General features: G+C 41.7%; 1 protein-coding gene across 1 annotated transcript; it reads left to right on the forward strand.

Annotated features, from left to right (window-relative positions):
• Nucleotides 1–13801: 13801 nt before the first annotated feature.
• On the forward strand, nucleotides 13802–15279 carry LOC129639212 (E3 ubiquitin-protein ligase SIAH1-like). Its single transcript, XM_055564244.1, has one exon. It carries the CDS (start codon nucleotides 13902–13904, stop codon nucleotides 14784–14786), a length of 885 nt encoding a protein of 294 aa, XP_055420219.1. The 5' UTR covers nucleotides 13802–13901; the 3' UTR covers nucleotides 14787–15279.
• The last annotated feature ends 1357 nt before the right edge of the window (nucleotides 15280–16636 follow it).

Here is a 16636-nt window from a genome sequence, read left to right on the forward strand (position 1 = left end):
TAGGTCAGTAAAATAGCCCCATTCTCAAAAGAAGTCTGTAAGGAGTAGACATACCACCTCTTGCTATTTAAATAAGCCAAAACAAAAGAGTTTTAAAATCAGTTGAATCTAGCAATCCCACTCCTGGACATATATTCTGAGAAATCATAATTCAAAAAGATACATGTACCCCTATGTTCACAGCAGCACTATTCACAATAGCCAATGTGTGGAAACGACCTAAATACTCATGGACAGATAAATGGATAAAGAAGATGGAATACTACTCAGCCATAAAAAGAATAAAATAGTGTCATTTGTAGCAACGTGGATGGACCTAGAGATTATCATGAGACGTGAAGTACTTCAGGAAGAGCAAGACATATCATATGATATGACATATATGAAATCAAAACTATGACTTGAATGAATTTATTTAGAAAGCAGATTGGTGGTAACCAAGAGGGAGGGGGGTTGGAGGAGGGTTGAAGTGAGAGTTTGGGATTAGCAGATGCAAATACATACTATTATATGTAGACTGGATAAACAACCAGGTCCTACTGTATAGCACAGGGAGCAATACAGAAAATCCTATGATAAACCATAATGGAAAAGAATATGGAATGCATATATACATATAACTGAATCATTTTTGCTGTACAACAGTAATTAACACAATGTTGTAAATCAACTATATTACAATAAAATACATTAAAAAAAAATCAATTGGCTAGAACTTGCCTGGTGGTACAGTGGATAAGATTCTACCTCCCAATGCAGGGGACACAAGTTTCATCCCTGATCTGGGAAGATACCACATGCCATGGAGCAATTAAGCTTGTGCACCACACATACTGAGCCCACGTGCCTAGAGCCTGTGCTCTGCAAGAAGAGAAACCACCACAATGAGAAGCCTGCACACCGCAACTAGAGAGTAGCCCCCACTCGCCTCAACTAGAAAAAGCCTTCATGCAGCAATGAAGACCCAGCCAACCAAAAATAAACAGAAAGCATTTTAAAACATCAGTTGGCTAAATTGCAGGAAATGCCAGTAACGTTTCCTGTCTGATCTGATCTAATTGAATCTGATCAGGCTGCGTGCTTTAGTAACTCCTTTCCCATCCACAGGTAAGGCCATATATGCTAACACATAGAGGTAATATTTCCTAGAACCTTCCCCTTAACTTGGGCTTCCCTTGTGGCTCAGCTGGTAAAGAATCCGCCTGCAATGAGGGAGACATGGGTTCGATCCCTGGGTTGGGAGGATCCCCTGAAGAAGGGATAAAGCTACCCACTCCAGTATTCTGGCCTAGAGAATTCCATGGACGGTGTAGTCCATGGAGCCTCAAAGAGTCTGACACAACTGAGTGACTTTCACTTTCACTTTCTCCTTAACTTGCCTCTCATCGTGCTTGCTCTACCTTGGCAGCTTTTTGATTGCAGTCACATCAGTTAACTCCTGCTTCCTTACCTCTCTTCTCTGCTCCTTTGACTTGGCTCTCTAAATGAATTATTTGTTTCTCCAAACCAGCTTTGCTCCCATGGCTTCATGCTCTGCAAGCCATGGGCTAGACCTAACCTTCCTCCATGCCCATCTACAGCTTCAAGGAGGCCCCTTGGGTCTATGATCTTCTGCATAAAGATGATCTGATATAGGAAAAAATTCTGAAGTTTATAAATAATGCAAGAGATTTCAAACAGAAAATGATCATTTGTCTCTCCTGCTCTCTGATCCAGGCAGGACTATTATTGACTATATCACTAAACTACAATGTAAAAATGGCCCATCCCCCAACTTGGGACCTAGAACATGAGAAGTTTCAGGTTTAGCTATTCCTCGGTACTACTCCTGAACTTCTCCATCTTTTGGAAGCTAGTTTATATCTTGTGGGTATGTAATGGCCCCTTCACTAGACTGAAAACACCTGTGTCGTATCTACCTGTGTAATATCCACCTGGCCTAACAGAGTACTTTACGTGTGTAGGCACTCAATAATGTAAAATAGAGAAAAAGTTAATAAAACAAACTATCAGAAAAAAGAGAATCAAAAGGGGGGAAAAGATGACTCTTTCAGAACTGTGTTTATATAAAATTGGGATGTGATCAATTGAATGAGAAATTGTCTAGATTGGTTGGTTCTGGTAGTGAGATGAATGGATAAGAAAGCTGTGGTACATATACACAATGGAGTATTACTCAGCCATTAAAAAGAATACATTTGAATCAGTTCTAATGAGGTGGATGAAACTGGAGCCTATTATACAGAGTGAAGTCAGCCAGAAAGAAAAACACCAATACAGTATACTAACGCATATATATGGAATTTAGAAAGATGGTAACAATAACCCTGTGTACGAGACAGCAAAAGAGACACTGATGTATAGAACAGTCTTATGGACTCTGTGGGAGAGGGAGAGGGTGAGAAGATTTGGGAGAATGGCATTGAAACATGTAAAATATCATGTATGAAACGAGTTGCCAGTCCAGGTTCGATGCACGATACTGGATGCTTGGGGCTGGTGCACTGGGACGACCCAGAGGGATGGAATGGGGAGGGAGGAGCGAGGAGGGTTCAGGATGGGGAACACATGTATACCTGTGGCAGATTCATTTTGATATTTGGCAAAACTAATACAGTTATGTAAAGTTTAAAAATAAAATAAAATTAAAAAAAAAAAAGAAAAATAATTGTAAATATCTCTAATATGTGTGTAACCTTAATCATTTCTTTAGACTCTACTAACAAAGCTATGGAGAGGAGGACCCAACAGTCCTGCCAGTCTCTCACCCTCCAATAGTTGCATCCCTGGCATGCTTTCCCCCTTCCAGTTGAAGGGGGTGGAGCAGAATCAACAGAGCCAGCAGAATGTGGCTCCCATGGTTTATGTATGGCTAGTGGTGGTTTTCTTCCCCTTTACAGCATTTATCATCTCTGCCTCTGTCGCTCCAGACCTGTGCCCTAGCAGAAACTACTGCTTCTGTCATACCTCTGGATGTCCGCCATGATGTTGTAGCCTTAGCTGGTTTTCCATTCCATCCCGCAAGTCATTTCTGCCCTTACTTGTACATCAGTGTATTACTAAGCCACAAATAGCACTGCCTCGTGCTTTCAAGTTCTTAGGATGACTCTAATGCTAGAGCTCTTATCTATCAGAGCCAGCACCATCCCCCGATGCTGAGCCTCCAGCACAGCACAGACCCACAAGACTTTTACTCAACTCCTCCTTCCTCTCTAACACAAATAACACATTATTTTTCTGATCAAAGCAGTTTACCTCAATAATAACTCCCCTCAAAGTTGGTTCTTTCCCATTGACCAAACTGAATTTTTATTCATAGGAGGGTTCTTATTCTCCCAAACCTCAGGGAGGGGTATTCTTGCTTAGGGCCAGATGTTCATTTCAACTTACCTAGTTATTATAGCTCATATCAGAGTCCTTAAACCCTCACTTAAGTAAAGCTTTGATGGCTCTGCCCTCCTGGGCATCTAGATATGCCTGGACATGCTTCCATCCACAATGGGTACTTCTACAACTTAGCCTCTCACTGGAGGACTCCTGCTATACTTGAGTAGTGTTTTATAATTAAAAACAACAAATGAACTTGTGAGAACCAAATGAGAGCAAGCGTGTGAAAGTGCTTTGCAAATACAATGTATTATAGTTAATTCCTTATTATTTGTTTGTTTGCTTGCTTAATAGAAACCCATGTCCATGGGGGAACTGAAGGCTTCAAATAGTGAAGATTTTAAAAATAAAGGACAGGCATGTTTAACTGTAGAAGAAATCAAATTGAAAAAACATGTGAATATAAATTCAAAATCTATATACTAGATAGAATTTCTGTGGCCCTTTTGAATGCACCGTTAGTCACTCGGTCATGTCTGACTCTCTGTGACCCCGTGAACTTGCCAGGCTTCTCTGCCCACGGAATTCTCCAGGCAAGAATACTGGAGTGGGTTGCCTTTGCCTTCTCCAGGGGATCTTCCATGACCTGGGTATCAAACCTGGGTCTCCTGCATTGCAGGCAGGTTCTTTACCATCTGAGCCACCAGGGAATCCCCAAGAATTCTGGAATGAGTAGCCTTTCCCTTCTTTAGGGGATCTTCCAAACCCTGGGATCAAACCTGGGTCTTACGCATTGTGGGCAGAATTTTTTACCATCTGAGCCAGACACTTGCCAAGTGAACAGAGAGAAAGTTGGAAGATGGTCCTGCAGTACCTAAAAGTTGTCATACTCAGGCTGTGTATGTTAGGCCACAGACATCTAAATTAAACTATACAGCATGGAGAATTACAAAGCTTGACTCCAGAGGTCAACTACTTGGATTTGAATCTGAGCCCTGCCCCTTAAGAGCTCTAGGTGAATTTTGACAAATTACTTAATCTTAGTGTCTCATCTATAATAAATTAGAGATGTCATAGTACCATCTCCCCAAAGTATTACATGAGTCAATACATATAAAGCACTTACTGTCAGATCAGGCACAGAGAAAGTCTTTAATATGAATAAATTTTACAATCCATCTACTCATATACCATTGTTTTTCACGGGACTAAATTGGGCTAGACTTTATCCAATTTTTGCTAAAGTGGAAATTTGGGGAATGGTTTTTTCAGTTAGGTAGAAATTGATAAATATTTATTTGAAATTGAATTAAAATTATTTACTCCCATCATCCCATCAACAGAAAATAGGATTAAAGATTTAATGAGCATGGCCCCACCCGAGTTTCCTCCACATTAAGTCTCTCCCATTGGGAAGCTTCCATAAGCCTCTTATCCTTATCCATCATAGGGGAGACATCATGAAAACCACAGTCACAGAAACCTGACCAAACTGCTCACATGGACCACAGCTTGTCTAACTCAATGTAACTGTGAGTCATGCCGTGTAGGGTCACCCAAGACAGATGGGTCATAGTGGAAAGTTCTGACAAAACGTGGTCCACTGGAGAAGGCAATGGCAAACCACTTCAGTATTCTGGCATTGAGAGCCCCTGAACAGTATGAAAAGGCAAAAAGATATGATACTGAAAGATGAACTTCCCAGGTTGGTAGGTGCCCAATATGCTACTGGAGAAGACTGGAGAAATAACTCCAGAAAGGATGAAGAGATGGAGCCAAAGTGAAAACAACACCCAGTTGTGGATGTGACTGGGGATGGAAGTAAAGTCCGGTGCTGTACAGAAAAATATTGCATAGGAACCTGGAATGTTAGGGTCCATGAACCAAGGTAAATTGGAAGTGATCAAACAGGAGATGGCAAGATTGAACATCGATATTTTAGGAATCGGTGAACTAAAATGGACTGTTAACGGGTGAAGTTAAATCAGATGACCATTATATCTACACTATGGGCAAGAATGCCTTAGAAAAAGTGGTATAGCCCTCATAGTCAACAAGAGACTGTACTTGGGTGCAATCTCAAAAATGACAGAATGATTTCTGTTCGTTTCCAAGGCAAATCTTTCAATATCACAGTAATCCAAGTCTATACCCCAACCACTAATGCCAAAGAAGCTGAAGTTGAACGATTCTATGAAGACCTACTCAAAAATGATGTCCTTTTCATCACAGGGGACTAGAACGCAAAAGTAGGAAGTCAAGAAACACCTGAACTAACAGGCAGGTTTGGCCTTGGAGTACAAAATGAAGCAGGGCAAAGGCTAACAGAGTTTTGCCAAGTGAATGCACTGGTCATAGCAATCACCCTCTTCCAACAACACAAGAAATGACTCTACACATGGACATCACCAGATGGTCAATACCAAAATCAGATTCATGATGTTGTTTGTGGCCAAAGATGGAGAAGCTCTATACAAAACAAGAAGCAAAAATAAGGCCAGGAGCTGACTGTGGCTCAGATCATGAACTCCTTATTGTCAAATTCAGACTTAAATTGAAGAACGTAGGGAAAACCACTAGACCATTCAGGTATGACCTAAATCAAATCCCTTATGATTATACGGTGGTAGTGACAAATAGATTCAAGGGATTAGATCTGATAGAGTGCCTGAAGAACTATGCGTGGAGATTCGTGACATTGTACGGGAGGCAGTGATCAAGACCATCCCCAAGAAAAGGAAATGCAAAAAGGCAAAATGGTTGTCTGAAGAGGCCTTACAAATAGCTGAGAAAAGAGAAGCTAAAGACAGAGGAGGAAAGGAAAGATATACTCATCTGAATGCAGAGTTCCAAAGAATGGCAAGGATAGATGAGAAAGCCACCCTCAGTGATCAATGCAAAGAAATAGAGGAAAGCAATAGAATGGAAAAGACTAGAGATCTCTTCAAGAAAATTAGAGATATCAGGGGAACATTTCATGCAAAGATGGGCACAGTAAAGGACAGAAATGGTATGCACCTAACAGAAGTAGAAGATAGTAAGAAGAGGTGGAAAGAATACACAGAAGAACTATACAAATAAGACCTTAATGACCCAGAAAACCATGTTGGTGTGATAACTCACTTAGAGCCAGACATCATAGAGTGTGAAGTCAAGTGGGCTTTAGGATCATCAATATGAACAAAGCTAGTGGAGATGATGGAATTCCAGCTGAGGTATTCCAAAATCTAAAAGATGCTGCTGCTAAAGTGCTGCTCCAAATATGCCAGCACATTTGGAAAACTCAGCAGTGGCCACAGGACTGGAAAAGGTCAGTTTTCATTCCAATCCCAAAGAAAAGCAATGCCAAAGAATGTTTAAACTACCGCACAATTGTACTCATCTCACACTCTAGTAATTTAATGCTCAAAATTCTCCAAGAGAGGCTTCAACGGTATGTGAACTGAAAACTTCCAGATGTTCAAGCTGGATTTAGAAAAGGCAGAGGAAACAGAGATCAAATTGCCAACATCCGTTGGATCATACAAAAACAAGAGAGTTCCAGGAAAATATCTACTTCTGCTTTATTGACTACGCCAAAGCCTTTGATTGAGTGGCTCACAACAAAGTGTGGAAACTTTTTCAAGAGATGGGAATACCAGACCACCTTACCTGCCTCCTGAGAAATCAATATGCACGTCAAGAAACAACATTTAGAAGCGGACATGGAACAACGGACTGGTTCCAAATCGGGAAAGGAGTACATCAAGGCAACGTATATTGTCAACCTGCTTATTTAGCTTATATGCAGATTACGTCATGCGAAATGCCGGGCTGGATGAAGCAAAAGGTGGAATCAAGATTGCTGGGAGAAATAGCAATAACCTCAGATATGCAGGTGACACCATCCTTATGGAAGAAAGCAAAAGAGGAACTAAAGAGCCTCTTCATGAAAGTTAAATAGAAGCGTGAAAAAGCTGGCTTAAAACTCAACATTCACAAAACGAATATCATGGCATCAGGTCCCATCACTTCATGACAAACAGTAGGGGAAGCAATGGAAACAGTGACAGACTTCATTTTCTTGGGCTCCAAATCACTGCAGATGGTGACTGCAGCCATGAAATCAAACGACAAAGATGCTTGCTCCTTGGAAGAAAAGCTCTGACTAACGTAGTGAAAGTGAAGTCACACAATCGTGTCCGACTCTTTGCGACCCCATGGACTGTAGCCTACCAGGCTCCTCCCTCCATGGGATTCTCCAGGCAAGAGTACTGGAGTGGGTTGCCATTTCCTTCTCCAGGGGATCTTCCCAACCCAGGGATCGAACCCTGGTCTCCCACATTCCAGGCAGATGCTTTAACCTCTGAACCACCAGGGGAGCCCTGGTATAACATTAGTCAGCCCTGTCTGACTAACGTAGACAGCAGATTAAAAAGGAGAGACATTGCTTTGCTGACAAAGGTCTGTCTAGTCAAAGCTATGCTTTTTCCAGTAGTCATGTATGGATGTGAGAGTTGGTCCATAAATAAAGCTGAGTGCCAAAGAACTGATGCTTTTGAACTGTGGTGTTGGAGAAGACTCTTGAGAGTCCCTTGGAAAGCAAAGAGATCAAACCATTGAATCCGAAAGGAAATCAGTCCTGAATATTCATTGGAAGGACTGATGCTGAAGCTGAAGCTGAAGCTCCAATATTTTGGCCACCTGACGCGAAGAACTGACTCATTGGAAAAGACCCTGATGCTGGGAAAGATTCAAGGCAGGATGAGAAGAGGACGACAGAGGATGAGATGGTTGAATGGCATCACTGACTTGATGGACATGAGTTTGAGGAAGCTCCGGGGGTTGGTGATGGACAGGAAGGCCTGGCGTGTTGTGGTCCATGGGGTCACAAAGAGTCGGATGTGACTCAGTGACTGAAATCAACTGAACTGAAAGCAAAAGTTAACGAGTTATTGAGAATATTCAAGTGACTTAAACAATTCACATTATATAAAACTAGTTCATTTGCCCTTTTGCTCACAATATGGGCAAAGGGACACACTATCATAGAACCGCATCAAGAAATAACAGTTGATACTAACATGGTTAAAAATCTCATTTACTCAAAACAAGTGTTATAAATGGAGATTACTCTCACAATTGCTATAGAAAACATAATAAATATTCATGTGCAGTTACAGTTTTATTTACAAATATCAGCTCGTTTATAGTGTACTTTTTTTCCAACTACTGCCAAAAATGGAAATCAGTTTTGCTACCACCACAAAGAGCTACATTCATAATCATATGTAGATATAGTTGAGAAGCTCTGAATATTAGTGAATGTATCAAGTCATTTGTCCTAAAGTACAGCCTTATGAAAGAAAATTACTTTCATAACTATTTGAGAGCTTAATTGCTAATCAAACATAGATAGAGTTTTAGTTACAAATACTAGAGTTTATTGTGTAATACTTGAAAATAACTGCACTCTAAAAACATTTATTTTCAACAATTCCTGAAAACCAAATGCTTACCATAAACCACAAAATGTTCACCATAACAATACTTTCAAAAGGCTGTTTACTAAAACATGAATCTGGAGGAATAATAAAAACAAAAGGATTTGGATACCAGCAATGCTTATATCGTCTCCCAGAAAGGCATGGGAGAGAGTCAATCACATTCCCATTGGTCCAAAAGAAGGGCTGTCTGCCAAAGTCCTGACTCATAAGCAGTCTGTTGGCCATATTTAGCAGAGGAGCCTGTAGTTGATTAGCTGTGCTCTGACAGTAAGTATCCTATCATTGCTGTCCAGGAAAATCACTGCAGTATAGAGAATTTCTAAGACTATACCATAAATCATGTTAACCAAGATAGACTCTGCATACACGAAAACACTTAATATGAAGATCTGTTGTCATGACATATATCTTTGTGGAATTTACTTAAGCAGATAATTAATAGCTGATCCTCACTGTAGTCAACTCACCCATTTTGAGGCTGATTATCCAGTTTCTGGTGTTATCCATGTCTTGCTTTTGTTCCTACTGCTCCCTTTGGCTGACAGCCTTTTGACCACTTCACTGTTCATTAGCACCTGCAAAGGATAACTGAAAGCAGATGAACTCAAACCACTCAATTATGCTTCTCATTAGCAGTTCTACTGAAGGGTTCTGTCCAGGCGGTGGTTGCAACTATTCGGTAAAATTAGGTTTCTGGATCATCAGTGGATTTCAGTTATCCACGTTGCTTCTGCCCACTGATGACCCAGCATAATCTACTGTTGGCCATTTCTGCATTATTTGCCTGGCCAGATGGAGAAAAAAAGTCTATCTTCAGTGACAAAATTAAAGATACTGGCTATCTGCTCTCTCATTTCTATTGGGAGTCTCCTCCCAAATCCCCTCCCCCCCCACACACACCCTGCTTTTTTTTTTTTTTGTATAGCTAATGAAAAAGCACACAAGGTTCTCTGAGAATTCATGCTAATTGTTATTTGCTTAAATAATTACTGTAATTGCTAAAACACTGAAAGTCATCTTAGGAACTTTAGCCACATTTCTCACATTGGAAGGGCTTTTTGTGAGAGCCCTGAATTTGGCAACTCATTATTTATACTAATCTCAATCAGAAATCGGAGAAGGCAATGGCAACCCACTCCTGTACTCTTGCCTTGAAAATCCCAGGGATGGAGGAGCCTGGTGGGCTGCCGTCTATGCACGACTGAAGCGACACAGCAGCAGCAGCAGCAGCAATCAGAAATACTGTAGCCAGGGAGTGCCAGTAATAATATGCTGTTAAAGGTTTACCCTGTGATGCATGAACAAGGGTGTGTCTCCAGGGAAAACAAGACTTGTGTATCTTTATAAAGCATGAAATATCTCTGTCTAATGTAATCACTGTTGTTCCATGCATTTGTATATTTTTATTATAAATGTAGTACAGATTTATTTTAGCAAATAGAGATAATCATAGAAACTCTCCATAATCCCCCCAGTGATACCGTTACCATTTTGTGGTATCTGCTTGCAGATTTTTTGTGTTCAAATAGATTACCTGCACAAGTCTTCAAATGGGGTCATATGTAATTTTGTCTTCTAACTTGTTTTTTTCACTCAATATGTCAGGAAGGTTTTTGTGTACTAATATGTGCACTTTTACAATATTCTTTGAATTGGCTGTATAGTATTCCACTGAATGAATGTGCATCATGTATTCCAATGCTCTAGATTGAGCTGTTTAAATGGTCTCCAATTTTTATTATAACAAAAGCCCTGAGAAACACTCTGGGATGTAAATCTTTGTGCATGTTCTTAATATCATCTCAGGAGAAATTAGTAGAAGTGGAGTTCTGGATCAAAGGAGATGAGTGTGTCTCTAAATTTTTTTTTTTTCTTAACAAATGCCATATTATTAACCATACTGAGTTTGTACAGATTTTCCACAAAAGTGAAATCAGTAACACACTCCTTAAGATTTCACTCGCAGAAGTAGTGTAACTTCAGAGTTATGTGCGTGTAGCATTTTCAGTTTAATATAGTGTGGCTTCTTGTGGCTCTGATCTTGTTTTTGCTAGTGGTTTCCACCTTGTATGCATACATATATGTAATTTACAGTTTACTGGTATCAATGAATTTAAGATGACCAATAGACACCAAAACCACGTCACTTCTTTTGGTGAATTTCATAGTAAAACACTAAATGAACTCATCTTAATGTGCTCATTAATCTGCTATAATAAAATCTATTCCTTCCTTGATAGATATTCTGAATATTCTTTGTACTGGATCATATTTAATCTCAGGAATAAAAACAAAAATCAACCCCTCAAAACCCTACTCACAGCTTTGTTGACTTACACAATCGACAGTGAAATGATTAGTATCCAGCACCACTACCAACCTGCCTCACTGAAGGAAGAAACATGATCTGAAAATGCATTAAAATCCCCAAGGTATTTTTTTAAACATCCTCAATCATTCAACAACCAAGTTTTTCCTGTCTCAATAAAATATTTCCATTCTTCCATTTGCTCAGGGCAAAACACTATCATCTTCCTTGATTCATTCTCCTTCTATCAAACACCATATCCAATCCATCAAGGAATCCCATTGGCTATACCTTCAAAAGATACCCTCAGTCTGACCAGTTCAAAAAACCTCTGGTGCTACCACTCAATTCCAAGCCATCATCATCTGTGTTTTGGATTATTGCAGTAGTCTCTTCAATGGTCTTCCAGCTTTGGCCTTTTTACCCCTCTAGTTTATTTTTCACACAGCATCTCAAGAGATTCTGTTCAAATATATGTCAGATCAAGTCACTCTACTCCTCAAAACTTTCCAGTGGCATCCCACCTCTCTTGGACTCAAAGCCCAAATCCTTACAATGGACAACAGGGCCCTACAGAATAGATCATCCCCTCACCCTTCAGTATCCTCTGAACCCCTTTCCTGTTGCTCTTCCCTTTCCTCAGCTCACTTTGATGGGTCTCCATTCTATTTGTCTAAAAAGCAGCAGACAGAGAGAACTTGTACCTTTTTTTCTTTTTCCCTCTTTTGGCCATGCCAAGCAGCATGCAGAAAGTTTCCCCACCAGGGATCAAACCCTGTGCCCCCTGCAGGGGAAATGAGGAGTCTTAACCACTGGACTACCAGGGAAGTCCCAAGAACCTATACTTAAAAGTAGAGTCCACATGACTATAGAAATAACAGTTGATAAATAATGCATCATATTGAGCTCAGAGTGTTTTGACCCGTCACTAAGGCACTCTGGAATGAGTTCCCATACTCATTTCTTAAAATCACTTAGTCAGCAAATAGTTACTGAGAGCCTATCATATTCCAGACACTGTTGTATATGCATACATCAATAAACAAAACATACAAACCTGTCTACCTCAGTACCTTCCATTCGGTAGGGAGTGAGAGAGAGAACATGGTTAAGTTAATTGTGAAGCATGTTAGAAAGTGATACTGAAATGGAAAAATATAGAACAGGCCTGTGGGGCTAGAAGTGTGTGCATGTGTGTGTAAGTGCTGTGTGTGGGGGTAGCTGTACTGTTGCTCCATGCCACAATGTCCCACGTGAATTTGACATGTTTCTCAGGTTTGAGTTTTGGGTCAGATCAGATCAGTCGCTCAGTCGTGTCTGACTCTTTGCGACCCCATGAATCGCAGCACGCCAGGCCTCCCTGTCCATCACCAACTCCCAGAGTGCACCGAGACTCATGTCCATCGAGTCAGTGATGCCATCCAGCCATCTCATCCTCTGTCGTCCCCTTCTATTAATAGATTATATCTACTTGCAGTATCCTGGCTTCTGACACGATTCCCACATGAATATGCTATTCCAATTCTTCCTGTACTTCCAGCACGACCTGTTCCTTGTATTTATTCTTACTCATCCCATTGTTTTAACAGATTTATCTCCCTGCTCTCTGGGCCATTGGTTGAAATTATGGCTGACATCTTATGAATTTGTTGGTGATCTTCTACCACCACCACTTCTTCCCTTCAATTTGGTCTTCTCTCTTGTTTATGCCTCAGGCCTGCCAGTAGCAGTCAGTGACACCCACATGCATTCCTTCACCCCAAAAGGTTGATGAAACTGCCATAGTCAGAAATGAATTATTGACCTGCACGGAATCAGACATGGTGATGTAACTGGTTATTTTCTTAGCAATATGTCCAATTCTAGTTAAAACCAGTGTATTTATTTGGTTTTATAATAGTCCATCACTGACCCTGAATATGTACAAATATCCAGGATAGTTCTGGGCTTCCTTGATTTCTCAATTCTGAGATTTTGTTTCGCTGTGGGATAAGACCTTAGGTTATTCCTAAGGGTTTCAGGTAAAACTGAATTTTTTTAATCTACTGAACAGCCTGACTGTTCAGATAAGCAGAATTTAATTGACACCTATTTAGGAGAGTCTGCCTGGAGATGAGTTATGGAAAAATACAGCTCCACTAGAAACTTTTCACTTTTCTCTCTTCAAAACTCTGATTTTCTCCTAGTCCAGCCATGCTCACAGAGGTTTTCAGCGGATTAATTAGTGCTTGAAAAGCACCTTTATACATGAAAAGTAGCTAAGTACTAATTTAATCTTTTAAAATCTGGATTATTCCTATTGCAGTTCTAATTTCATACTTTTTCCATAATGTCACCAGATTGTAGGTGAGCTCCCCAAATAGACAGTTACTAGGACTAAAACTGTTATATGACTCAACATGCAAAATAGCTCTGGGCAAGGAATGCTAGATTGTAACAATGACCTATTCCTTTAAAAAGATTCTTGTTGGCCCCCTGCGGGCCGCAGGCGCGCGGGGCCGCGCTTCCCCGCGGTGGCCGCCATAGTGTGAGGTATTTAGCGGGCGCGCGCGCGGGTTCGAGAACGCGCGGAACGCCGGCGGCGGACTGTGGGGAGCCGCGGCGACCATTGCTGCGCGCACTCTCTAATGGCGGCGGCGAGCCAGAGTGTCCCGTCGGTACTGGCATGAGGCAGAGGCAGTGGCAGTGGCGCTGCCCGTGGTGGCGGGCGTTGGCGGCGGCGACGACGGAGCGTGTTTGAGTCAGGACCGAGGTCCGAGGCGCGCTCTCCCCCGACAGACATGAGTCGTCAAACCGAAAGAGCATTACCTACTGGAACCTCAACTGAAAGAGCATTACCTACTGGAACCTCAACTGGTGCGCCCTCCTCCCGGAGGGCGCCTGTCTTGACTGACACCACTGTGTCCAACAATGACTTGGCGAGTCTTTTTGAGTGTCTGGTCTGCCTTGACTATGTGTTACCTCCAATTATACAGTGTCGGAGTGGCCATCTTGTTTGTGGCAACTGTCGCCCAAAGCTCACACGTTGTCCAGCTTGCCGGGGCCCGCTGACATCCATTCGCAACTTGGCTATGGAGAAACTGGCCAATTTAGTACTTTTCCCCTGTAAGTACACCTCTTCAGGATGTGGAAAAACTATGCCACCCACAGAAAAAGCAGACCATGAAGAACACTGTGAGTTTAGGCCCTGTCGTTGTCCTCGCCCTGGTACTTCCTGTGGGTGGCAAGGCTCCATGGATGCGGTAGTGCCGCATCTGATGCAGCACTATAATGACTCCATTATAACCCTGCAGGGAGAAGTTGTAGTTTTCCTTGCAGCCAACATTCATCTGGCTGTTACCCTTGAGTGGGTGATGGTGCAGTCCTGTTTTGGGTTTCAGTTCTTACTAGTTTTGGAAAAACTGGAAATCTACGATGGTCACCAGAAATTCTTTGCAATTGTCCAGCTAATAGGAACACGCGAGCAAGCTGAAAATTTTACTTATCAACTTGAGCTAAATGGTAATAGGCGGCGATTGAGTTGGGAAGCCACGCCTCTATCTATTCATGAGGGAATTGCAACAGCCTTTATCAACAGTGACTGCCTAATATTCGACCCTGAAGTTGCGGAACTTTTCGCAGAAAATGGCAATTTAAGCATCGATGTAACTATTTCCATGTGTTGAAATGCTGATCAAACATTTTCTGACGAGTGTTTAAAACCAATACATTCAATTTCACAGAGAATAAGGCACCTGTCTTCCTACCAACCAGAAACTTTTGGTAGGTTCAAGCTAGAGACACTAAAGTAAATAAAACGAAAGCGTGTTAAATACAGGAAATAGTTGCATGTAATAACACTAATATATTTAAAATAAGCCAACAGTAAACCACTGAAAAAATATATGTATGTTTATACCCGAGATGGGCATCTTTTTGAATTAAAAAAGGAAGCTTTGAAAACTAATTATGAATTTTTGTTTATGGTAGATTGAGTATACTGTTGAAAAATACTGGGTTCCTTTTTGTGTGCCTGTGCTCTGTGTGTGTGTGCACACGTGTGCATGCTTGGATTTCTCCTATAACTGACAAGCCATATTGAGTGGTCTTGGACCACTGCATATCCCCTCTGTGAGTCAATACATAGTGTTCTTGCGTGTGTATTTTTCAGTGTGTGTTTATGTATTTGCTAATTTTTAATTCTAGTTTTTAATTAAATTTGACTTTCTTTTCTGTAAAAGAAACTAAAATTATTCTTATTTATTTGATATCACCACAAAGAGTTTTTCAGGGCTTTGGAAATGGAGCATTTTGTATTTGGTGTAGAGCAAAAAAAGCTATTCATGTAAGGGGCTTCCCTGATAGCTCCACTGGTGAAGAATCTGGCTGCAATGCAGGAGAACATGGTTCAATTGCTGGGTGGGGGAAAAATCCGCTGGAGAAGGGATAGGCTACCCACTCCAGTATTCTTGGGCTTCCCTTGTGGCTCAGCAGCTAAAGAATTGCCTGCAGTGTGGGAGATTTGGGTTCGATCCTGGGGTTGGGAAGCATCTCTGGAGAAGGGAACGGCTACCCACTCCAGTATTCTGGCCTATGTGGTCGCACAGATTGGGAGAAGGGACAGACTACCCACTCCAGTATTCTTGGGTATCCCTTGTGGCTCAGCTGGTAAAGAATTGGCTAGCAATGTGGGAGATCTGGGTTGGATATCTGGGTTGGGAAGATACCTGGAGAAGGAACTGCTACCCACTCCAGTATTCTGGCCTGGACAAGTCCATGGAATGTATAGTCAATATGGTCATAAAGAGTGGGATAAGGGATAGGCTACCCACTCCAGTATTCTTGGGCTTCCCTTGTGGCTCAGCTGGTAAAGAATCTGCCTGCAATGTGGGAAGTTTGGGTTTGAGCCCGGGTTGGGAAGATGCCCTGCAGAAGGTAAAGGCTTACCTACTCCAATTTTCTGGCCTGGAGAATTACAAGGACTGTAGATTGCTTGGAGAAGGGAATGGGTACCCACTGCAGTATTCTAGCCTGGAGAATTCCATGGACTTAGAGTCCATGTGGTCGAAAGAGTGGGAGGAGGGATAAGCTACCCACTCCAGTATAACTGGGCTTCCCTTGTGGCTCAGCTGGTAAAGAATCTGCCTGCACTTACATGGACTGTAAGATCTCCTGGAGAAGGAATTGGCTACTCACTCCAGTATTCTGTCCAAGTGAATTTCATGGACTGTATAGTCCATGGGGTTGCAAAGACTGAGAGAAGGGATAGCCTATCCACTCCAGCATTTGTAGACTTCCCTTGTGGCTCAGCTGGTAAAGAATCTGCCTGCAATGTGGGAGATCTGGGTTTGATCCCTGGGTTGGGAAGATCCCCTGGAGAAGGGAACAACTACCCACTCCAGTATTCTGGCCTGGAGAATTCCATGGACTGTATATCCTCTGGAGAAGGGAATGACTAGCCACTCCAGTATTCTCGCCAGGAGAATCCCATGGACTGTGACTACATGTGGTCGCAAAGAGTGAGAGAATGGAGAGA

Source organism: Bubalus kerabau, chromosome X (genome assembly GCF_029407905.1).
Source record: "Bubalus kerabau isolate K-KA32 ecotype Philippines breed swamp buffalo chromosome X, PCC_UOA_SB_1v2, whole genome shotgun sequence".
In the NCBI taxonomy this organism is placed as follows: Eukaryota; Metazoa; Chordata; class Mammalia; order Artiodactyla; family Bovidae; genus Bubalus; species Bubalus kerabau.

What these genes read in the sequence shown, in the direction of transcription:
- LOC129639212 (XM_055564244.1), top strand. Translation starts at nt 13,902, where the DNA reads ATGAGTCGTCAAACCGAAAGAGCATTACCTACTGGAACCTCAACTGAA.